General features: G+C 33.2%; 3 protein-coding genes and 1 pseudogene across 5 annotated transcripts; 1 reads left to right on the forward strand and 3 right to left on the reverse strand.

Annotated features, from left to right (window-relative positions):
* Positions 1-330: 330 nt before the first annotated feature.
* LOC105203421 (protein O-mannosyl-transferase 2) lies at positions 331-4884 on the reverse strand. The gene is made up of 14 exons (XM_011172217.3): positions 4447-4884; positions 4007-4090; positions 3836-3920; positions 3641-3745; positions 3411-3519; positions 3060-3328; positions 2749-2855; positions 2380-2572; positions 1992-2195; positions 1766-1917; positions 1594-1682; positions 1370-1518; positions 863-1272; positions 331-712 (listed from the first exon to the last, which is right to left on the reverse strand). Exons 1-14 carry the CDS (start codon positions 4527-4529, stop codon positions 607-609), a joined length of 2145 nt encoding a protein of 714 aa, XP_011170519.1. The 5' UTR covers positions 4530-4884; the 3' UTR covers positions 331-606.
* Positions 4885-5111: 227 nt separating this feature from the next.
* LOC105203397 (N-alpha-acetyltransferase 80) lies at positions 5112-9000 on the forward strand. 3 transcript variants are annotated; one of them, XM_011172187.3, is made up of 5 exons: positions 5112-5246; positions 5354-5662; positions 6603-6722; positions 6814-6947; positions 7081-9000. In XM_011172187.3, the coding sequence occupies exons 2-5, from the start codon at positions 5646-5648 to the stop codon at positions 7434-7436; spliced, it is 627 nt and encodes a 208-aa protein (XP_011170489.1). In that variant the 5' UTR covers positions 5112-5246; positions 5354-5645; the 3' UTR covers positions 7437-9000. The 3 variants fall into 3 exon arrangements, with proteins under 3 accessions (XP_011170489.1, XP_011170495.1, XP_039314298.1); XM_011172193.3 differs by lacking the exon at positions 5112-5246 and having other exon boundaries at positions 5568-5721; XM_039458364.1 differs by lacking the exons at positions 5112-5246; positions 5354-5662 and adding an exon at positions 5936-6151.
* Positions 8037-9722, reverse strand: LOC105203387 (annotated as a pseudogene).
* Positions 9723-11652: 1930 nt separating this feature from the next.
* On the reverse strand, positions 11653-17773 carry LOC105204185 (flavin reductase (NADPH)). The gene is made up of 6 exons (XM_026133008.2): positions 17621-17773; positions 13764-13928; positions 13449-13538; positions 12392-12520; positions 12137-12305; positions 11653-12015 (listed from the first exon to the last, which is right to left on the reverse strand). The coding sequence occupies exons 1-5, from the start codon at positions 17691-17693 to the stop codon at positions 12160-12162; spliced, it is 603 nt and encodes a 200-aa protein (XP_025988793.1). The 5' UTR covers positions 17694-17773; the 3' UTR covers positions 11653-12015; positions 12137-12159.
* Between the last annotated feature and the right edge of the window lie 1195 nt (positions 17774-18968).

Here is an 18968-nt window from a genome sequence, read left to right on the forward strand (position 1 = left end):
CGAACCAGCCAAAAGTGAGCTATATATATATATATATATATATATATATATGTGTGTGTGTGTGTGTGTGTGTGTGTGTGTGTGTGTGTGTGTGTGTTCTGTATAGGTAGCTCTATTATCGTTACTGATATAAATGAGTGATATATTACAACGAAACGATGTTATCGTTAGGGTAATTGTCTGTACAAGCGTTACAGACAGTGTACTCAACAGCAATTTCAAAAAACGTAACGCACTGGCCATAGTTTTGTCATAGGTATGTCGTGCTGTTTTTCTTGGAAGAAGTCACAAAAAAATCCAAATTTCGATAGAATAGCTGAAACACTCAACTTATTTTGCTATTAAACCATTTTAATGTTTGTACGAACAAATTGTAAAAAGTAGAAAACATCGTAAATAAAATCTTTATATATATATATATAGTTTGATAAAAAATATAAATAATATAAATAATATAAAAGATGAGCATTTTTCAATATCTCAGTCATCATGTCGCAGATTCAAGTTAATATTCTTAGCAGTACAGTGTAAAGTATACCGCATTACTAATTATGCTATAAAATTACGAGTATATGTACGAATATAAAGTACTTTGTATTGCACTGGTTAAAATTCCCAAGATTCCATCCACCTTAAAGAATGCATCGAACTGTCGGGATCCATGGCGGATGGACCGTCCATCCCGTAAGCCAATGGCGAAAACAGATAAAAGCTGCAATTTTAATTTAAAACGTTTGATCAAATGTTTTTCGATATCGCTTCTTAATAAAAATCATTCAAGCAAAAATTTTTAATTTTCAAAAATATGCGTTATGAATTATTTTATTATAAAATTAGCAATTGAACAAAAGGCGATTTTTACCTATATACAATGCCGGAAATTATAGTTCCCAGCACGACATGATAAATTGTATTTCCAACTTTGCCAGGTAGCAGTAACAGGAAGCTCTCAATAACGTAATTCAATATAATCCCTGTCAGCATGGAGCTGTACAGTAGAGCCGGAAAATAATGATGAAAATACAGTACCCTAGTCATCGCCCAGAAAGGCACATAATGCAAGATCCATCCGAGGAAAAGCCACCTGCCAGCGTGCATTATTTTACTTCGCCGTTCGAGCACAACGGTGTCGTCGATGCAACCCCGTTGCTCGCGCACGGAAGCGTAGATGTAAAGAATTACAAATATTATAAGGAAGACTATGTTTCCCCACCAAATAATGGGGTTGCCAAGCAGATATATTCTTTGATTGTTCCCAGAGAAGAATTGCCCCTATAAAAAAAGATATGTTGCTATCAGAACTTGCCCTCTTAAAACGACAATACAAGTATTATATTAGGGAGTAATAGTGTATAACTTGATAACGTACTCTATAGTTTATAGGCCACTGCCACGGCCGCGAAGACACCTCCCCTTCTTTCACTTTTAGATCCGAATTGCCTTGCAACATCACAGCATGCGACTCTAGGAATCTGTCGAGAAATCCTGGCGCGTACACTCGGAAACTGACGTTTGGTACTAATAAAAACGAATACTGTAATATATTGTCTTAATTGTTAAGAATAAATTCGACGGCTTATATTGCTCGCTTACATTTAGCATATTGATTGTCCTCGATGTTCCACAACCCATTTTTATCTCTCATATTGGGGTTGCAAGAAACCTCTTGTTGACTGTATCCCCTACAAAATAAAAATTGATAATCGTACAACGTTGGTTTCACGTGAAAGATTTAAATTTATGTAATTTTTATTGCTATATTAACCATTTCGGTAACGTTTTGCCGCTACACGTTAGCACACAATGATGAAGATAATGCACGAACTTTAATTTACTCGTCACCGTTTCCACCACGTCGTCGTTCCTTCCGTTTGTTATTAATATCTTCCAAACGTCGTTAGCATCGCCTGTACCGTTCTAAAACGAATAAAGAGAAAGATGTTTAAAGAAGTAATCGTAAACAATAACAAAATCACGTTTGATCGTCCAACCTCTCCATATCCGGTGACTTGATAGTGTTTCTTCGATATCGGCGCTAGCTCCTTGTGCGAGTGTAAATTTCGTCTCGTCGTAATGTGCTCCAGACGCACGAGATCGCCGTGTTTAACCAATTCCGGTTCCGACGGTATCACGTCCGTGTCGAATTTCTTCACCAACCACAAATTGTTATCGTCCTTGTGAGAATAAGTCGTGATCTGTAATCAATTAGTTAGAGAAGAATTTCATTTCATTCTATTGTTATATACATTTTCTGAAATAAGACGTGCTTTTATTTCAACAGTTCATGTACATTTATCAATTCATATAATCATCATTCATTTTATGTTTGTATTTGTATGCTATCTTGTACTAAATATAAGTATTTGTATGTATAACAACCTGTTGTTGCCGAGCGCCGACTCCCTCAGGATATAAATGCCAATGAGAATGTAAGTAACCGCCACCTGTTCGATGATTTTTTAATGTGATAGTGGCACCGTACGCTAATTGTCGCGGCATCGTTGCGTTATATAATGAATTTCCACGTAATAGCGATTGAAATTCCGAACTGTAGAAACCATCGCCACTTCCGCTAAATAAAACATTCATTTGTAAATTAAATATTAGCAGTTTGGATGGATAATTATAATTTTTGCGTATTATACAGGGTATTCTAAGAAATAAGGAAACATTGATACCAAGTTCATCAAGATATCTGACAGGCTGTAAAAAAGGGAATACCCTGTACATTAATGCAATAATTCTTACCTTTTATTTAAAACGGAAAGATGGATATAAAAAAATAGCAAGTAAAGTAAAACCGGTAATAGGATGAGGCAAAAGCACCTTGCTAACAAATGTTTCCCCACATAAGACTGTAAAAAGTAAAATCGAGGTCGTTCTTTGGAACCTTAATCGTCCATTTGGTCTCTTACTAATTATTAAATTAGTAGCATCACAAACTCGTAGACCAGCTCGTTAATCACTGACATTAGTATCAGTTAACAGAAATGTAAATCTCTCGCCCTTGCGCCATTATAAATCTTAATATATTAGGTTCTTATTGTTAAATTACTCACAATAGGCTTTGACAGATCGCCCAATTCTCGCCAGAGCTCATACACGGTGTAAACACCCACAAGCAGAATAACAAAAAGCCCGACAAATTTCACGCTAAACGTGCACGCGAGCGAAGCTCCGGTGAACGACAACCACGACCACCAGGCTCGCGTGAATGGTTGATATTGAAGTGATGCCACACGCGCCATGCCCCATGTCGCGCACATCATAAAACATAACAATATGGGATCCAGCAAGATATACTGATTCAACGTCAACAATCCTACGTCTGCAACAGAAAAAAACAAATCTTCTAAGTAATCTCCAATATTATTTAGAATTATCTATATTATGAGAATATTATAATTTACCACACAAAATGAGAAGAGCAGCAAGAGCAGAGGCACGAATCGACTTGGTAAAATCCCATACGATAAGGTATGACAGAGGAACAGTGGTTGCACCCAGAATTGTGCAGAACTAAAATAGGAAATGTTTTTGATTAAATTTCTGCAGTGCTTTAATGCCATTGATAAATTTTGTGAATTCCTAGGTAGATCTTGTTTTTTATCTCAATCAAGAAAAATTTTAATTAACTTACAATTCTCATGCCGATATAATTGACATTTTCAAATTTGTCTCCTGGTTTTTCAAAAGCAAACGTCCCGTCATAGCCGGATAAGTACCCGGACAAAGCAATGAGCATCTGAAATAGAGTAGAAAATATTTTTCAATCCTATGACAGTTGAATTTTCCACCTGAAAAATGTACATAAAATTTTCTGTGAGAAATCTACCTTTCCCAAAGGTGGATGTACATCAAAGAAGAACGTCCTGTTTATGTACCAGCTACCCATTTTGCCAAAATGTGTTTCATCCCAACTGAGAAAGTTAGAAATTTTGAAATATTCATGAAAAAAAGATAATCAAGCATAATTAAAATTGATACAACTTTTGATCTCCCTTACCACACATGCTGAGGTTCTGTGACTTTGTAAAATCGTGTGATCAAAGTAAGTACAGTTATACCCCCGAACAGAAGCCACCAGTCCCTACAAATGTAAAAACAGTTTACAATTACACTGTAATTAATTATATCATGCTTATTCAACATTAATGTCGCATTAAAGAATAATATACATTTTCTATAATAAATAAGTATTGCTAGTAAAGATTTTTAGAAAAAAATGAAAATGTAAAGTAATTTTCGAGAAAAATACTTGTCAAATAAAAATATTTGAGAATAAGATCAAAGGAAAAACACTGGTATTTCTACCGTCATAACAATTTTCATATAAGTCAACATTTTATAATAAAAATAACTCGTCGGAATTATAAGCGAAATGACATTTTGGCTGCGCTGAAAGACATAGTATTAATATAACTACAATTTTGTAACTTTACATACGTCGCGTTGTCTTCCTTCTCGTTCGTTTGCGAGGTCGTCGCATCTTTTGATTTGCATGCGGTTTCTTGGGTGCCGCCTCTCATGCCTCGCTTCGTTATCAATTATTATTTACTTCGCAGATCGTGGGATATGCCGTTGCATTTGAATCGGTATACGATTTATCGAATTATGTTACAGCGATTATCAATTTGTGCCAAATACCCAATGTTCCCCGTGTCTGAGGTGGTTTGAGGATCCGCTACGCGACACGTCAAACGTCAAACTTGGTCAAACTGCTACTGTCTTCTTCCGCGTATGACAACGCGGCGGGAGTGGCGGGACGCGCATGGACGCGCATCTGTGGTTATCGAACCTCAAAGTTTGTGTCGGTAATACAGCTATAAAACTTTTTATTTTCTCCTACGCCAGTCGACAATGCAGTTTTCTACAGTTTTCTACCAGATCACGTGCGCGACGAGCGTCACGTGCACGAAAATGCGGAGCACCTGCGGGTCCGCAAATAGAATAGAGGTTACGGGAAGAAATAGGAAATGGGCACACGGCGCCGAGAGAAAAAGGGTCGTCTCCCTCTTCTGTTTTTTCCTCGAAGCGAACATTAATAGACTCGGTCACGGGCGAGCCGCCACGTGGACGGAACTTCTCAATCAAGAGAACTCTTTAGCTCTGACACTCCGTTGTCCGAGCCAGTCCGAGCCTCCTTTACACCGATTTCTCGCAAACGTTGTAAAATTTATATCTTCTACTCCGATGGATTATGCTGGAATATCAATCAGGAAGTGTCATCTCATTTTAATACAACAGTATGATTTGTTAAGGAAATTTTTTATGAGAAAAACCATGTCTCCTTGGAAGTAACTGTTTCCGTTCCTCTTGTCGATGGAATAATTATGAGTATCGTATGTTGCAGTCTACCTGAAAAAATAAAAAGGAAACCCAACGTCTGATGGTATCAGGAATGATTTACGATATTTCCGAAGATGCTAATATACTTAAATCACTATCTATTTACTGGGAAATTCGAGAAGACGGGGGAGAGAGAGAGAGAGAGAGAGAGAGAGAGAAAGAAAGAAAGAGAGAGAGAGAGAGAAGTGACACGACGGCTGGCGACGGCGCGCCTCGTTATGGACGCTGCTGCGTTATGCGGCATAACGCGGTGGGGATGAAGCCCCGAAATATCGTTCCGAGGCGGAAAACTTGAGATGAGTCGTCATCACCGGTGAGTACCACACCCGAGGACACGCGGGAATGAGCTCTCGGTCTCCGTTAAGGAGCACGGTAAGGACACCTTCCTCGCCACCTTGTCCTGCTCTAGTTTGTTGACTCGCACTCCGAACGCTTCGATTCGCAGTCTCATCCGTCACAGTGACAAGATGCGACGTGGTGTCGCATCTTTCGATAGATTAGATATTAGATAGATTATTCACCACGACAATCCGCGACACCTTCGCCTTTAATCGCGCATACACGTGTACTCGCGGCTGCGTCCGCATTCAAAGTATATTTATAGGTATTTATAAGTATAGGAGGCAGGAGGACATGTGTGTCAGGTTTAGATGCAGCTCTAGATTAAAAGAGATAGAGAGAGATGTGTTAATTATGATTTGTAGACAAATAAATATTTATACACAGCATCTTGTAGTTAAATTGTATTGCAGACTTGTGTAGCTGTTTCGTATGTAGGATGTATTTTTAGGTGTTGTGACAGGTGGGTATATGTGTCAAAGATATAGAGATTTGATTAAGAAGGAAGTGACAAATGTATTTGATTTTTTGTATGACGAAAGTAAACAAGTTTAGAGGAAGCTTAATTAAAAATATATTCTAGTTATTTTTTGGATTTTACTTTTAATAAAAAATGAAAGACTAAGATATTTGAATATATAAATAACTGCATTTTATGTCATTTCTGGAAGAGAAATTATAAATACTTAAAAAGTAGAGAGATACACTAAAACATTATATGATAGTTCAATGAAATATTTAATTCATTTTTGGAGAGGGGATTTTATGTAAAGGATATTTAGGATAATTAAATATGAATATATACGTGAAAAAATAATATATAAGGAGATGTAGGCATTTTTCACTATTTTTTATAAATACTAATCTGATTAATCAAATTTTGAAGAATTTAACGCTATTCATTTTGATTACAGGCAAGATATGACAGAAAGAGATGTTAAGTATGTAGTGATACCTCTTCACCATCGGCCTGACTTAATGAAAGACTGTTGTAAGTTGCTTAATTCTGAATGGCCTCGAAGCGAGACTGCACGGTGTGTTATTTTTCTCCTTGAGTTCAAAGATTTAGGAAGTAACAAGGATATATTGAGATAAACTAACATGTTTTATATTGTTATGTTGCAGAATGAAATCTCTAAGTGTGTCCTGTGACAATTTTCCCACGTGTCTAGTTCTAATTAATAATCAAGACAAAGTTCTCGGTCACTGCAAAGTATCTATGGTAGCCAGATCGAAAGTCAGCTGCTTCATAGAATCTGGTAAGTAGAAGCAGAAATGATAGCAGCACAGTGTACAACACATAAGTGAATTAATTTAAAACACATTAAATCAAAGATGCATCACACAGAATCATAATAAAAAAAAATACATATGTGTGATATTTTATTTTAGTTGTAATCAACTATCAGTGTAGATCTCAAGGATTAGGATCTAGACTGTTGCGCGGCGTGGAGGAGTACGTCACAAAAAGGGGACTGAAGAACATCTATCTGAAAACAGATGGTCAGGAAGTGTTTTACTATAAGAATGGTTACAAGGTGTGTGATCCATTTAAAGCATACGGCATTAACGACATCATAACTGCCAGTCCGCCCCTCGGTAGGACGAGATTCAAAGAACGAAATGGCGATCACTCCGCCGGACAACCACTACCGCCACCTCCACCTCCAATGCCAGCGTTTCAACTGTCAAAGTTTTTCGACATGCGAATGCTGTCCCAAAAGACGCACATGGTAAAAAAATTGTGATACTAGTATTATATCGAAATTTCAGAGCGCATCTTCCACTAGCGAACAAGGCCAGCGAGAGCTTTATATCAATAGAAATTAAATGCTTAAAAAAAAACAAATACGATTGTCAAGCAGAACAAAATGGGATAAACGATTTAGCACGTTGCCATTTAAAGAAGAACTTTTGTTTAGGAAATCATTAATACATATCGCTTATATAAACGATTACATAAATTTTTCAAAACATTAATTCACTTGTGAATAACGTGCATTTGACTTCCCAATTCGGTCGAGCGACGCGAACGAAACACTGGATATTACAAATTCTGTTCTTAATATAAGTTACAATGTAGAGTGCTGCAAGTTAATTTTCTAACATAATATATAACTACATAATATATTTTTATAAATCTTATATATGAAATGTCAGCAGGTTCATTCTTAGTTTTTTAATGCAATTTTTCTTGTCAGACTGCTTCTATTCCAAATATTTCTTCGTCCGTTATATTCCAGCGACAAATCATCATGTGCTTAATACCCTTGTTTTTTTTCATCCAAACTTGTGCAATTGCTTGGCAAATGCGTAAATTGTGAGAATGAATTTATCAAAAAACGTGATAACAATTTACACAAATATACATATTTATTTTTCCACTAGAAAAAATACATGCATTTATTATTCATGTATCCTAACATTTCTTCTCGCATCATGACGTGTCTGCGATGCTAATTTTCTTTCGATAATAATGGGGATTCTCAAGACATTTGATGAGAAATTCATCCAAGCTATATTTGGAGATTAGTGGTTGTCCAGGTGAAAACTCCATTACGATAGTATATTTGCATTTTGAAGTCTCTGAAGAAAAAAATAAAATCTAAATTTTTTTTCTTAAAAATATACTTTGTCATCTCTTCATTATCTTCATTAAGCGTACCTGCGATAAACGGTAGAAATATTGCCACTCACTTTAAGCCACTCGATTTGATTGCCTCAAACATGTGGAAATGATCTCTGTGCACATCAAATCCAATAGGCACTGCTTCAAGCCCGAAAAACAGTACCTTTAAAAATTTAGACAGTAATAGACATTAGTGCAGAAAAGTATGTGATAAAATTGAATATTTAGGTGCATGTTTGCATCAATTAATCCTTAGAAGTATAAAAAGGTAGAAAGTATGTTAAATCGAATTTAAAATTAAGCCTACATTATTGTAGTGCAAATAAGCGTTAGAAGAACACAAAAAACTCGAGAATATGTCAAATAAATATCTTTCAGCAATTTTACAATATTGAGCGCAATATAATAGATTTCTATTATGATTATTAATGATTTTGGCACATATCTTAGTACCAGTTCTCTTAATATTACATCTTACCTGATAGGCATACAGAGACCAGCACAACATTATGTATTTTCATGGCATCTATTATATTTTGCATATCTTAAGATAATACGGTAGTATCGTCTTGAAGTAGCATAAAATGAATAAGTGCAATATATTATTATACAACGACTATAAAAGATGTACATGTATATATTAGAATGTAAATATTAAAAAATATACGCGTTGCTTACCCAAACTTTTTCCTAAACCAAGTACCACGATAGCATCTCTACCAGCTACCGTCTTTGCAACGTCTTTCGCATTAGTGACATCTCCTACAACTGCTTCAACTTTGTCTTTAAGATCCTCGGGGATTTTAGTCTTGTCTCTTACAAAAGCTTTCACTTCTAGACCTAAACGATAGCTAACGATAATCGAATAAATTTTTGATGTAAAACTTGATTTGAATGACAGAATACAGATAAATAGTTGATATACTATACGTATATAAAATTAGAAAATTATAATATACATAAATTGCAAATTATGTATACAGTAATTTACATGTCACAAGTATATAAGCTTATTTTTAACATGAAAAAAATATTAATTGCATTATTTTAACGTAACTCATTCTGACCTTGTATTAATTACATTATGTTGCATTCTTTTGTACAAATAAACATTTTAATTTTATTTAATTAAGAGAAAAGCTAAAACAGATAATCATCGCGTGTGAATTGTTGCTGCGTATTGTCTGTGATAATATTGCAAAAAAGTAGACACGAGATATAGAGTAATTACCTTTTTCCACAGCGGTTCTCAAAGAGCAGAGGCTACTGTTTCCGGTGCTGCCGGATATCACAATTCGTTTCATTTTTGCGTCGAACTCATAATGTGTGTTATCGGTGGAAACCATGCAATTATTCTTGTTTTTTTTTATGAACGTAACGCGAGAAGAATAGGCAACGCGTAATCAGTATGCATTCTCATTGCAATGATAACGATACGATAACGCTACACGTGGATTTCTGTTACAAATATTTTCACACTTAATTATATGTAATTGATTATTATTATATATATTCAAATAACACGATGTCTAAAATAAGAATAAGACGTCATAAAAACGATTTTAAACTTTGTGTTGCCTGGATAATAAATACATCAAATAAATTCTGCATTTTACGAGGAGCAAATTTACTGCACTAAACATCCTAGAAGCAATTTGCTGCAAGGTTGCTGTAAATCTTGTAGCAGACCTTGGCAAGTCTGCCAGCAAGACGTTATGATTTGCTTCCTTATTCTGCTCAAGTCCTCTGAAAGATTCTGTGAGGTAGATTCTTGAAAGAAATATGCGTATCTGCTGCAAGAATTGCAGCAGTCTGTTTACAGATTGTAATTAGGAGAAGAATCTGGTCCAATTATGTCCCATTTCTGCAGCAAGTACCTGCAAATAGTTCATTTGCAATGTACATTGCACGAATTTTGCTGATAGACTGTCAGCTGACTGCCAGCAGGATTGAGAATAACCATTTGTACATCTGACTCAATTTTGCTGCATTATTGCACACAGATTCTGCTCTGCAGAAAATGCTACTAGGGTAGTGATAGAAGTAGTCAAGCAGTAAAAAATAGTCTGAGGTTTAAGATTATTCCTTTCGTTTTTTTTTTTTTGTTTTCTTTAAGTGGATACTAAGCGTTAATTAACTTTTTTATCTCTTTCGAGTTCTGAGGAATGGAAAAAGATAAAAAGTAAGTTAAATCAAGATTAAAGTCAATCTATATTGAAAAAAGATAAAAAATAAATTAAACTGAGATTAAAAGTAATCTCTGTTTGGTACAAATGGGACATAAGTTGCAGTCGAATCTGATTGGTTTAATTTTATTTGCGAAATGCACATTAAATGAGCAAACGGATGTAAACTCGAGTATTTCATAGATGTTACAGATATAAATTGGCAAAAAAAAAACCAAGACTGTATTCGTATTCCTCTCTTTAAAAAAATTTAGAAATACACAGGAATGTTACTTTATTAAAGTAATGTGTTATAGTTGCCGTTACTTTTGTAAAAAAATAACTTGACGGCATATAAAGCCAAAAGATCTACAAGGTGATTATTAATGAATGTCCCCACTTTTTACCATAGGAGCTTGATTTACCGACGTACGATACGTATTTCTAACATATTATTATATTAGAAATTACAAATGCGTGCTCCTATGGTAAAAAATGGGGACATTCATTAATAATCACCCTGTATATTCATTAAAATCGCCCAATATAAAATAAAATAAAAAACGCAGCATAATAAAATATTTCACTGACATTCTAACAAAGTGACTTTGGAGATAATTAAGTATTCAAAATTCAAAAATGAAAATAAATAAGATACATTTTGATAATACAATTTAAGATTTTATAAAAATTAATACAAGAACTCGATTAATCTGTTTCTGTTTTCAGAGAAAGATTTGGTCTGCTGTATTCTATATCGGCGTATCTAACGACAAATCTAGACTGCGTTATTTACAGATTTTATATGAATTTATAGGCTTTGCTATAAACAAGTTTGTTTAGGGTTTGTTGTTAAATGGTCGTTGAAATTACTGTTACCAGTCATCTGTTTTGACTTTAGAATATGTTCTTCAGATTCGATTCCCATTAGAGACCAATTATAAGACACAATAAGTCTGTTTCAACATTCTGTTGACATATGTTTTCCTTTGGGTAACGTCCTACGATCAAAGTATTTGCTGCACTGTTCTTATTATAAATTGCAAAGTAATATGTCGCAAACTTAATTTTTTATAGCAATATAGAGAAAAGGAGGAGGTTATGAAATAGCATTTTGTTTTTTTGACAATAACTGACAATGAATAAATATTAACGCAACACAATTCTAACTAACGGCAATTTATTAGTCATACAGTTCTACCAATCACTCCATAGGTCGAAATTCATTGGATATATAGAACAATCAACGTTTACTTTAAAATTTTCTGAAGAGGGAAAAACAGATAGGTTTGTGGAATAGCAGGGGGTAATCATGGAAACTAGCAACTATATTCCTCGAATGCCGTCCTTCCTCTACTATAATACTATTATAATTCTAATTTATGGAAGATCAGCAGGTAGACACATCTTTAGCTTCTTGATGCAATTTTTCTTGTTAGACCATGCTCCGCTATTTATTTCCAATATTTTGTCATCCTTCTCATTGTGATAGAAAACTCTGTTTAGTATATCCGCTTTTTTCTATCCAAACTCCTGCAATTATCAGGCAGTTGCATAAATGCAAATTTATGAAAAATGTAATAACAATTTATATAAATATACACATCTCTTTTTCTACTAAAAAACAAATACATGCATCTTATTATTTATGTACCTTAGCTTATATTCCTTCTCGTATTATGACGTATTTGCGATGCCTAACATCTTTTGATAATAATCGGGATTCTCGAGACATTTAATGAGAAATTCACCCAAGTCGTATTTAGAAATTGCTCGCCAAGCTGAACAATTGATTGCAATAATGTAGTTAGACTTTGGTTTATCTGGAAAAAAAGTTAAAATCGATATATGAGACTTTATTCTTAAGAATATCATATTTCGTCATCTCTTATTATACATATAAACATACCTACAATATATGGTGGACATATTACCACCCACTTTGAACCACTCGATTTGATTATTTCGAACATGCGCTGATGTTCTTCGGTCAAATATTTATATCTAAAAGGTACTGTCTCCAAATTGAACAACAACACTGAAAATTTAGACAGTGATAGATATATTAGTAGAAAAACGTATTGCATATGTGATAAAATTGAATAATTAGACGTGAGTTTATTCCAACCCCAATAGGACAATATTTATTAAAAATTATATGATGAAATCTTGCACAAAAATTATAATCAACAATTATGTAGATACATTTACAAAAATAGGTGTAGAAGTATTGATCTTTTATAAAATATTGATAATTGTTCAATAAATTTCAAAATAGTATTTTGATAAAACTATAACAATATGGCGAATCATCTTATTTGCAAAATTAAATTTGAAAGAAATTGTTCAATAATTAAGAAAAATATTTTTAACGGGATGTAAAAAATATAAAAATATAATTAATTCAAATAAATGGGCAATTATTACAAAAATGCGCAATTATTCCTAAATTATAATGTAAAAATATTTCTACATGAAATGTTGCACATTTAACATGGTAATAATTAAAATAAAGAATTAAATGGTTTTATATAATTGTAAAATAGTTGTAAAATAGTTATATATCAAATTTAGATTTATTTAATTTTTGACAAATATTATTTAGAAATTTTATTTTGACACAATTGCTTTGTTTTAATTATTTTAACACAAATATTTACAATTTTTGTGAATTCATGATGCGTACAATATTGCACGAAATGCTTATCGGAGAATGTTGCGTAACTTTAAACTATTTTCTAATTCTTAATATTATAAAAAGGTATATAGAAAGTAAGTTAAACAAAATTTAGAGTTAAGTTATATTTGTGCAAACAAACGTTAGAAAAATATAAGAAACTTGAGAATAAGTCAGAAGTAGTCAAGAAAATATTTTCTAGTAATTTTACAAACGCAAAAGTATTGTATATTTCTATTATGATAATAAATGATTTTGGCATATATTTTTTATCATTTACTTATCTTACTTGATAGACATGCGGAGATCAGCTCAACCTTATGCGCTTTCATAGAATCTATTATATTTTGCATGCCTTTGGATAGCTCGGTATTAGGGCCTTAAAGTAGCATAAAATAAATAAGTGCGACATATGATCATATGTTTAACACAAGAGATAAACAGTATATTGGATTCAAAGAAAAATTTTTAGCGACACATTTAATTGTGATTAAATTTTATGTCAGTGATTATTCAAACATTGCTTATGAATTTCACTTAAAAAGTACTAGTATTAATTTTTGTTCCAACCCAATAAATATTAGAAAATATATATGCTAATTACCCAAATTGGTCCCGTAACCAAGTGTAACTATTACCGCATCTCGACCAGCTACCGCCTTTGCAACATCTTTCGCGTTAGTGACATGTCCTACAACGATTTCGATTTTATCTCTAAGATCCTCGGGGATTTTAGTCTTGTCTCTTGTAAAAGCTCTCACTTCTAGACCTAAATGACAGATAACGGTAAATAATCGATTAAAATAATAAATAATATAATAAATTTGATTTGAACAACATAAATAAAAAGTTGATGCATTAAGCATACGCAAAATTATAAAATTACATAACTTTATAGATCAGATGCCCAATAATTTACATGTCACAAGTATATAAGTTTACTTTTAATATCAATTAAAGAAAATATTAATTGCATCATTTTAACGCAACTGATTCTGACGTTATATTAATTACATTATATTACGTTACTTTCATGAAGTAAGATTAAGGGGAGATAACTGTATAGGCTGGGGAGAAAAAAGTTGGTCACGAAAAATGTTCCGGGTTCGTTGAACAAAATAACTTGGGTTAGGCGACAATTTCCCGAAAAATGGCGGAGACAATGTTAATACCAACGAAATTCCCTAAAGGATATGATTATAATTTCTAAGGATTTGTAGCACTGTTCAAGTAGTAATTTACGTAAACCTTTTTACATATGTGCGCGCGTGTTTAAAATAAATTTACGTAAATTACTACTTAAACAATGTTACAAATCCTTAGAAATTATAATCATGTCCTTCAGGGATTTTCATTGGTACATACATACTTGGACCACACCGTCGCCATATTGAATCAGTATTATGAAGTAAGTCATGATCAGTATATATACGAGGTGTGTTCAAAAAGTATCGCGAATTTTGTGTTTTTTCAAAAATTATTTATTTATTCATGAATATCTATTTTGTCCCCTTCAAAGTAATCCCCATGAGATATTATACACTTGTGCCAACGGTTTTTCCAATCTTCGAAGCACTTCAAAAAATCATTTTTTTTTATCTTGTTCAGCTCCTCCTTCGATGCCGTCTTTATCTCGTCAAGCGTAGCGTAACGTCGTCCTTTCATGGGCCTCTTCAGTTTAGGGAACAAGAAAAAGTCACAGGGGGTCAGATCTGGGGAATACGGTGGCTGCGGCATCATTAGTGTGTTGTTTTTGGCCAAAAAGTCGCGCACAAGCAACGATGTGTGAGCAGGGGCGTTTGGTACGAATTTCGCGGCGACCCGTCTCATGCCCAAATCATTGATAAAAATCGAATGGCACGAGCCAATCGATATGTTTAGGTCCTCAGCAACTTCTCTAACGGTGATTCGACGATTGGCCAATACCATTTTCTCCACTTCATTAATTTTTTCGTCTGTTATTGAAGTGCTCGGGCGTCCGGCACGCTCTTCGTCGTTCACATCTTCTCGGCCTTCTGAGAACATTTTGTACCACCAATAAACGTTGCTTCGGTCCAAGGTAGCTTCTCCGTATGCCACAGTCAACATTCGGAATGCATCCGCGCACTTAATTTCGTTTTTCACACAAAATTTGATACAGGTTCTTTGATCCATTTTTTTGAATAGGTAAAAATCGAAGACGATCCAAAACACGTGCAAGCAAAGCAGCTGTCAACAATTAAGTGAACATTCAAAATGGCCGAGCTTGTCGGCATAAGTGAGAGACATGAGTACCAACATAACGCCACAAAAAGATCGAAATTCGAATATACGTAACCCGCGAAAATTCAAAATTCGCGATACTTTTTGAACACACCTCGTACATACAATTTGTCACATTTTACTGTCGCGTTGGTACAGAAGTATAGAAATAAGTTTTATAATTAATTTTGATAATTTTTAAAGATAGTATAGTTAAGTACATTTCATTTGTAATAATCGTATAAAATTTAGAACATTGTCAATCGATAGAATATATTTAAATATATTTGTAACTTTTTTATTTTTGCAATCTATTCTTTATTTATAAAGTTATAGCAATTTTAAAACACAGTCGAGCGTCTGATCATTTGAACGTTCCGAAATTGCCCGAGATTATCCGAACTCGAAAATGACGTCACGATGTTGTTGCCGAAAATAGTATGTACGCATATAGTACTTAGTACAGCTGTATGCTCAATTTTTATTTAATTTGAACTGCTGTATTGTTATTACAACAAATAAACATGAATTATCGATGGTGTTTTGTGTTCTTGTGCAAAAATATTACCAAAAGTGCACCCGCTAAAGTATTTGTGACAGTACTACGCGAAGAAGTAATAAGGTAGTTGTGGTTTCGATTGGCTCGACGTCCACATGAATCAACAAAATCGAATTATTTTTGTTGTGATGATCATTTTGTTGTAAATATTCAATATCAAACCATTATTTCCATTAGTATCTATATTTCTAAAGTTTTGAGGCAAGGTTATGAGAATAGTATCTAAGAATGATATGTTGTACAAATAATTCTTTAGTTGATATTTTCTAACTAAAAGATGACATGGAAAATTATATTTGTTTCTCTTCAATGGGTGAGCCTATAAAAATGAAATCTGGAGTTATGCCACATATTTTTTCCTGTCAACTCGATAGAGAACGAACTGCAAATTATTCCTTTCATCTTACTGACAATGAGATACGAAAGAGGTTACTGATATTTTGGCTGCAGGATACTCTTTGTTTGATGTTAGAATGAACTTACATTGCAGCTTTTGCATTTCCTAACTTCAGCAGCGTTGAATTTGTCATTTTCCTTAATAAACTCACAAACCATAAATACGTCTATTTTAAACAAATTTGTTAAATCAGCTTTAATAAAACCTGATTCTAAAATATTTGCTATATTTGAAACTACTTTTTGTTTATAATTTGATAATAATAATTGTGCGAAACTATCACACAGCAGAAGGCTCGAAGCACGCGGAAAAGGAACAACATCGTGACGTCACACCAATAGCGATGCGTTTTCATCCATTTGAATTTCTATGAATATTTGAACTTTATTATTAAAAAAATATAAACAAATTAACTGATTTTATTTTAATAAATCGTTATCATAGTACTTATATTTTGATAAAACAATTAAATTTTTTAATTCAAAAATTTATTTACGAACCCAATTACTTGTAGCTTATTTCAACTAAACTTTAACTAAAGTCAGTTTGTATAACATAAAATTGTTTGCATATTAATTGAATATAAATATTTAGTCATGAGCAATTTTATATTGATAATCAGAATAGATACATTTTTTTAATAGATCCAAACATCAATATAAATATCTAGTTAATTATTTGTACTTGCTGATTGTTAATATTCAGGCAGCAATTTTTCCAAAAGTTGAGCGAGGTAATCAAATCTAGCAGGTCTATTCTGTAATTCTTAACGACAATTTCGTTTTTATTATATATTTATTTAGCTTTTTTAAAATAAATCAACGCAATGACGTAAACGATAACCAAACTATCATTAAGAGTCATTAATGTTTCCATAGCGACGCTATGGTCCAAGTTATTCCGTTCAATAAACACGGAACATTTTTCGTGACCACTTTCAATCTCTGCAGTTACATCTCCTTAATTTTACTTCATGATTACTTTGTACAGATAACATTAAATTTATTTTTTTGAGAAAAAAGTAAAAACAGGTAAACATCGTGTGAAATGTTATTGCTTATTGTCTGCCAACGACCAAAAAAAAAAAAAAAAAAATAGATGCGAGATAATGGGTGCTTTCCAGTTACGACACAAATCGACACTGTGTAACACAGTGTCCATTAGTGTAAGAGAGAAAATTTTAGTTGTTTCACTCACACTAATGGACACTGTGTTACACAGTGTCGACTTGTGTCGTAGCTGGAAAGCACCCAATGAGAATTACCTTTTTCCAAAGCGGTCCTCACACAGCAGAGGCCGGTGGGCCCGGTGCTGCCAAATATCACGATTCGCTTCATCTTCGCGTCGAGCTCACAATGTGCGCTGTCGTTATCGACCACGCGATTTTGTCTGTTTCACGATGAGGTGCAAATGACAAATCATTTTTCTCCCTCTTCTTTTCTCTGAACGCGCTGTCAGGGAGAATCAACGACACATAATTAGCGAACGCACTTATTGCACTCTGATAACGACACAATTAGTCCATATATAACATATATAACTAAAATAAAACTTTTTTATGGTTTTATTTTTATATTATATTACAAAGTAAAACCTTCAGACAAAAGTCAAACCCTTTTGACATAATAACCTTTGTGATGAAATTAACTTCCTATTAAAAATATCGATAAAAAGTTTATTGCGTTTACATTATATTTAATAAATTCTATATGAACCTTATCCAGAAAATCCTATGTAATTTTTCTAGTTTTATTTACTCATTTTAAGAACTGTAGATTTAGAATTATATTAAAATTTTTAAACATAATCTAATTTCATTTTAAAATTGTAAAAAATAACGGAAAAGTAACAAATTTAATTATTTTCTACGTAGAGAGTAAGTAACTTGTTACTGTTACGTAGAAATAGAGATCCTATAATAAGAGTCATTATGCGATCTTGGCAGAATCCAGTGAACGAGAAGTATATATACTTATCTTTTTCTTTCTTTAACCTAGATTAAAGAAAGAAAGAGATAAGTATATATACTTCTCGTTCACTGGATTCTGCCAAAATCGCCTGATGGCACGACTCTTATTATAGGGTCTCTATTTCTATGTAACGGTAACGAGTTACTTTGGAGAGTCAGCAATGATCGAGTAACGGTAACTAGTTATTTATTTAATTTGGTAACGAGTAATGATAACGAATTATTTTTAAAAAGTAACTTTCTATTCCTTGGAAATAAGCATTAGAAAAAGATAAACAGTAAATTAGACCGAGATTAAAGTTTATTTTACTATATATGGAAATCAAATATTTTTTTTTTATGAAATAAACATTAGATTAGCAAGCGGTTGTAGTACTGAATGCAATCTGTAATTAAATCCTATATGTGGATTGGCAAAAAACAAGATTGTGTTCATACATGATGTAGTTGCATAAATGCAAACTTATGAAAAATGTTATAACAATTTACATAAATATACGTGTCTATTTTTCCACTAAAAAACAAGTATTTGCATCTCATTATTTATGTATTCTTACATTCCTTTTTGCATCATGACGTGTTTGCCAGACTGACTACTTTTGTTAATAATCGAAATTCTTGAGACTTTTAACGAGAAATTCAC

Source organism: Solenopsis invicta, chromosome 16, assembly GCF_016802725.1.
Source record: "Solenopsis invicta isolate M01_SB chromosome 16, UNIL_Sinv_3.0, whole genome shotgun sequence".
NCBI classification, from domain to species: domain Eukaryota; kingdom Metazoa; phylum Arthropoda; class Insecta; order Hymenoptera; family Formicidae; genus Solenopsis; species Solenopsis invicta.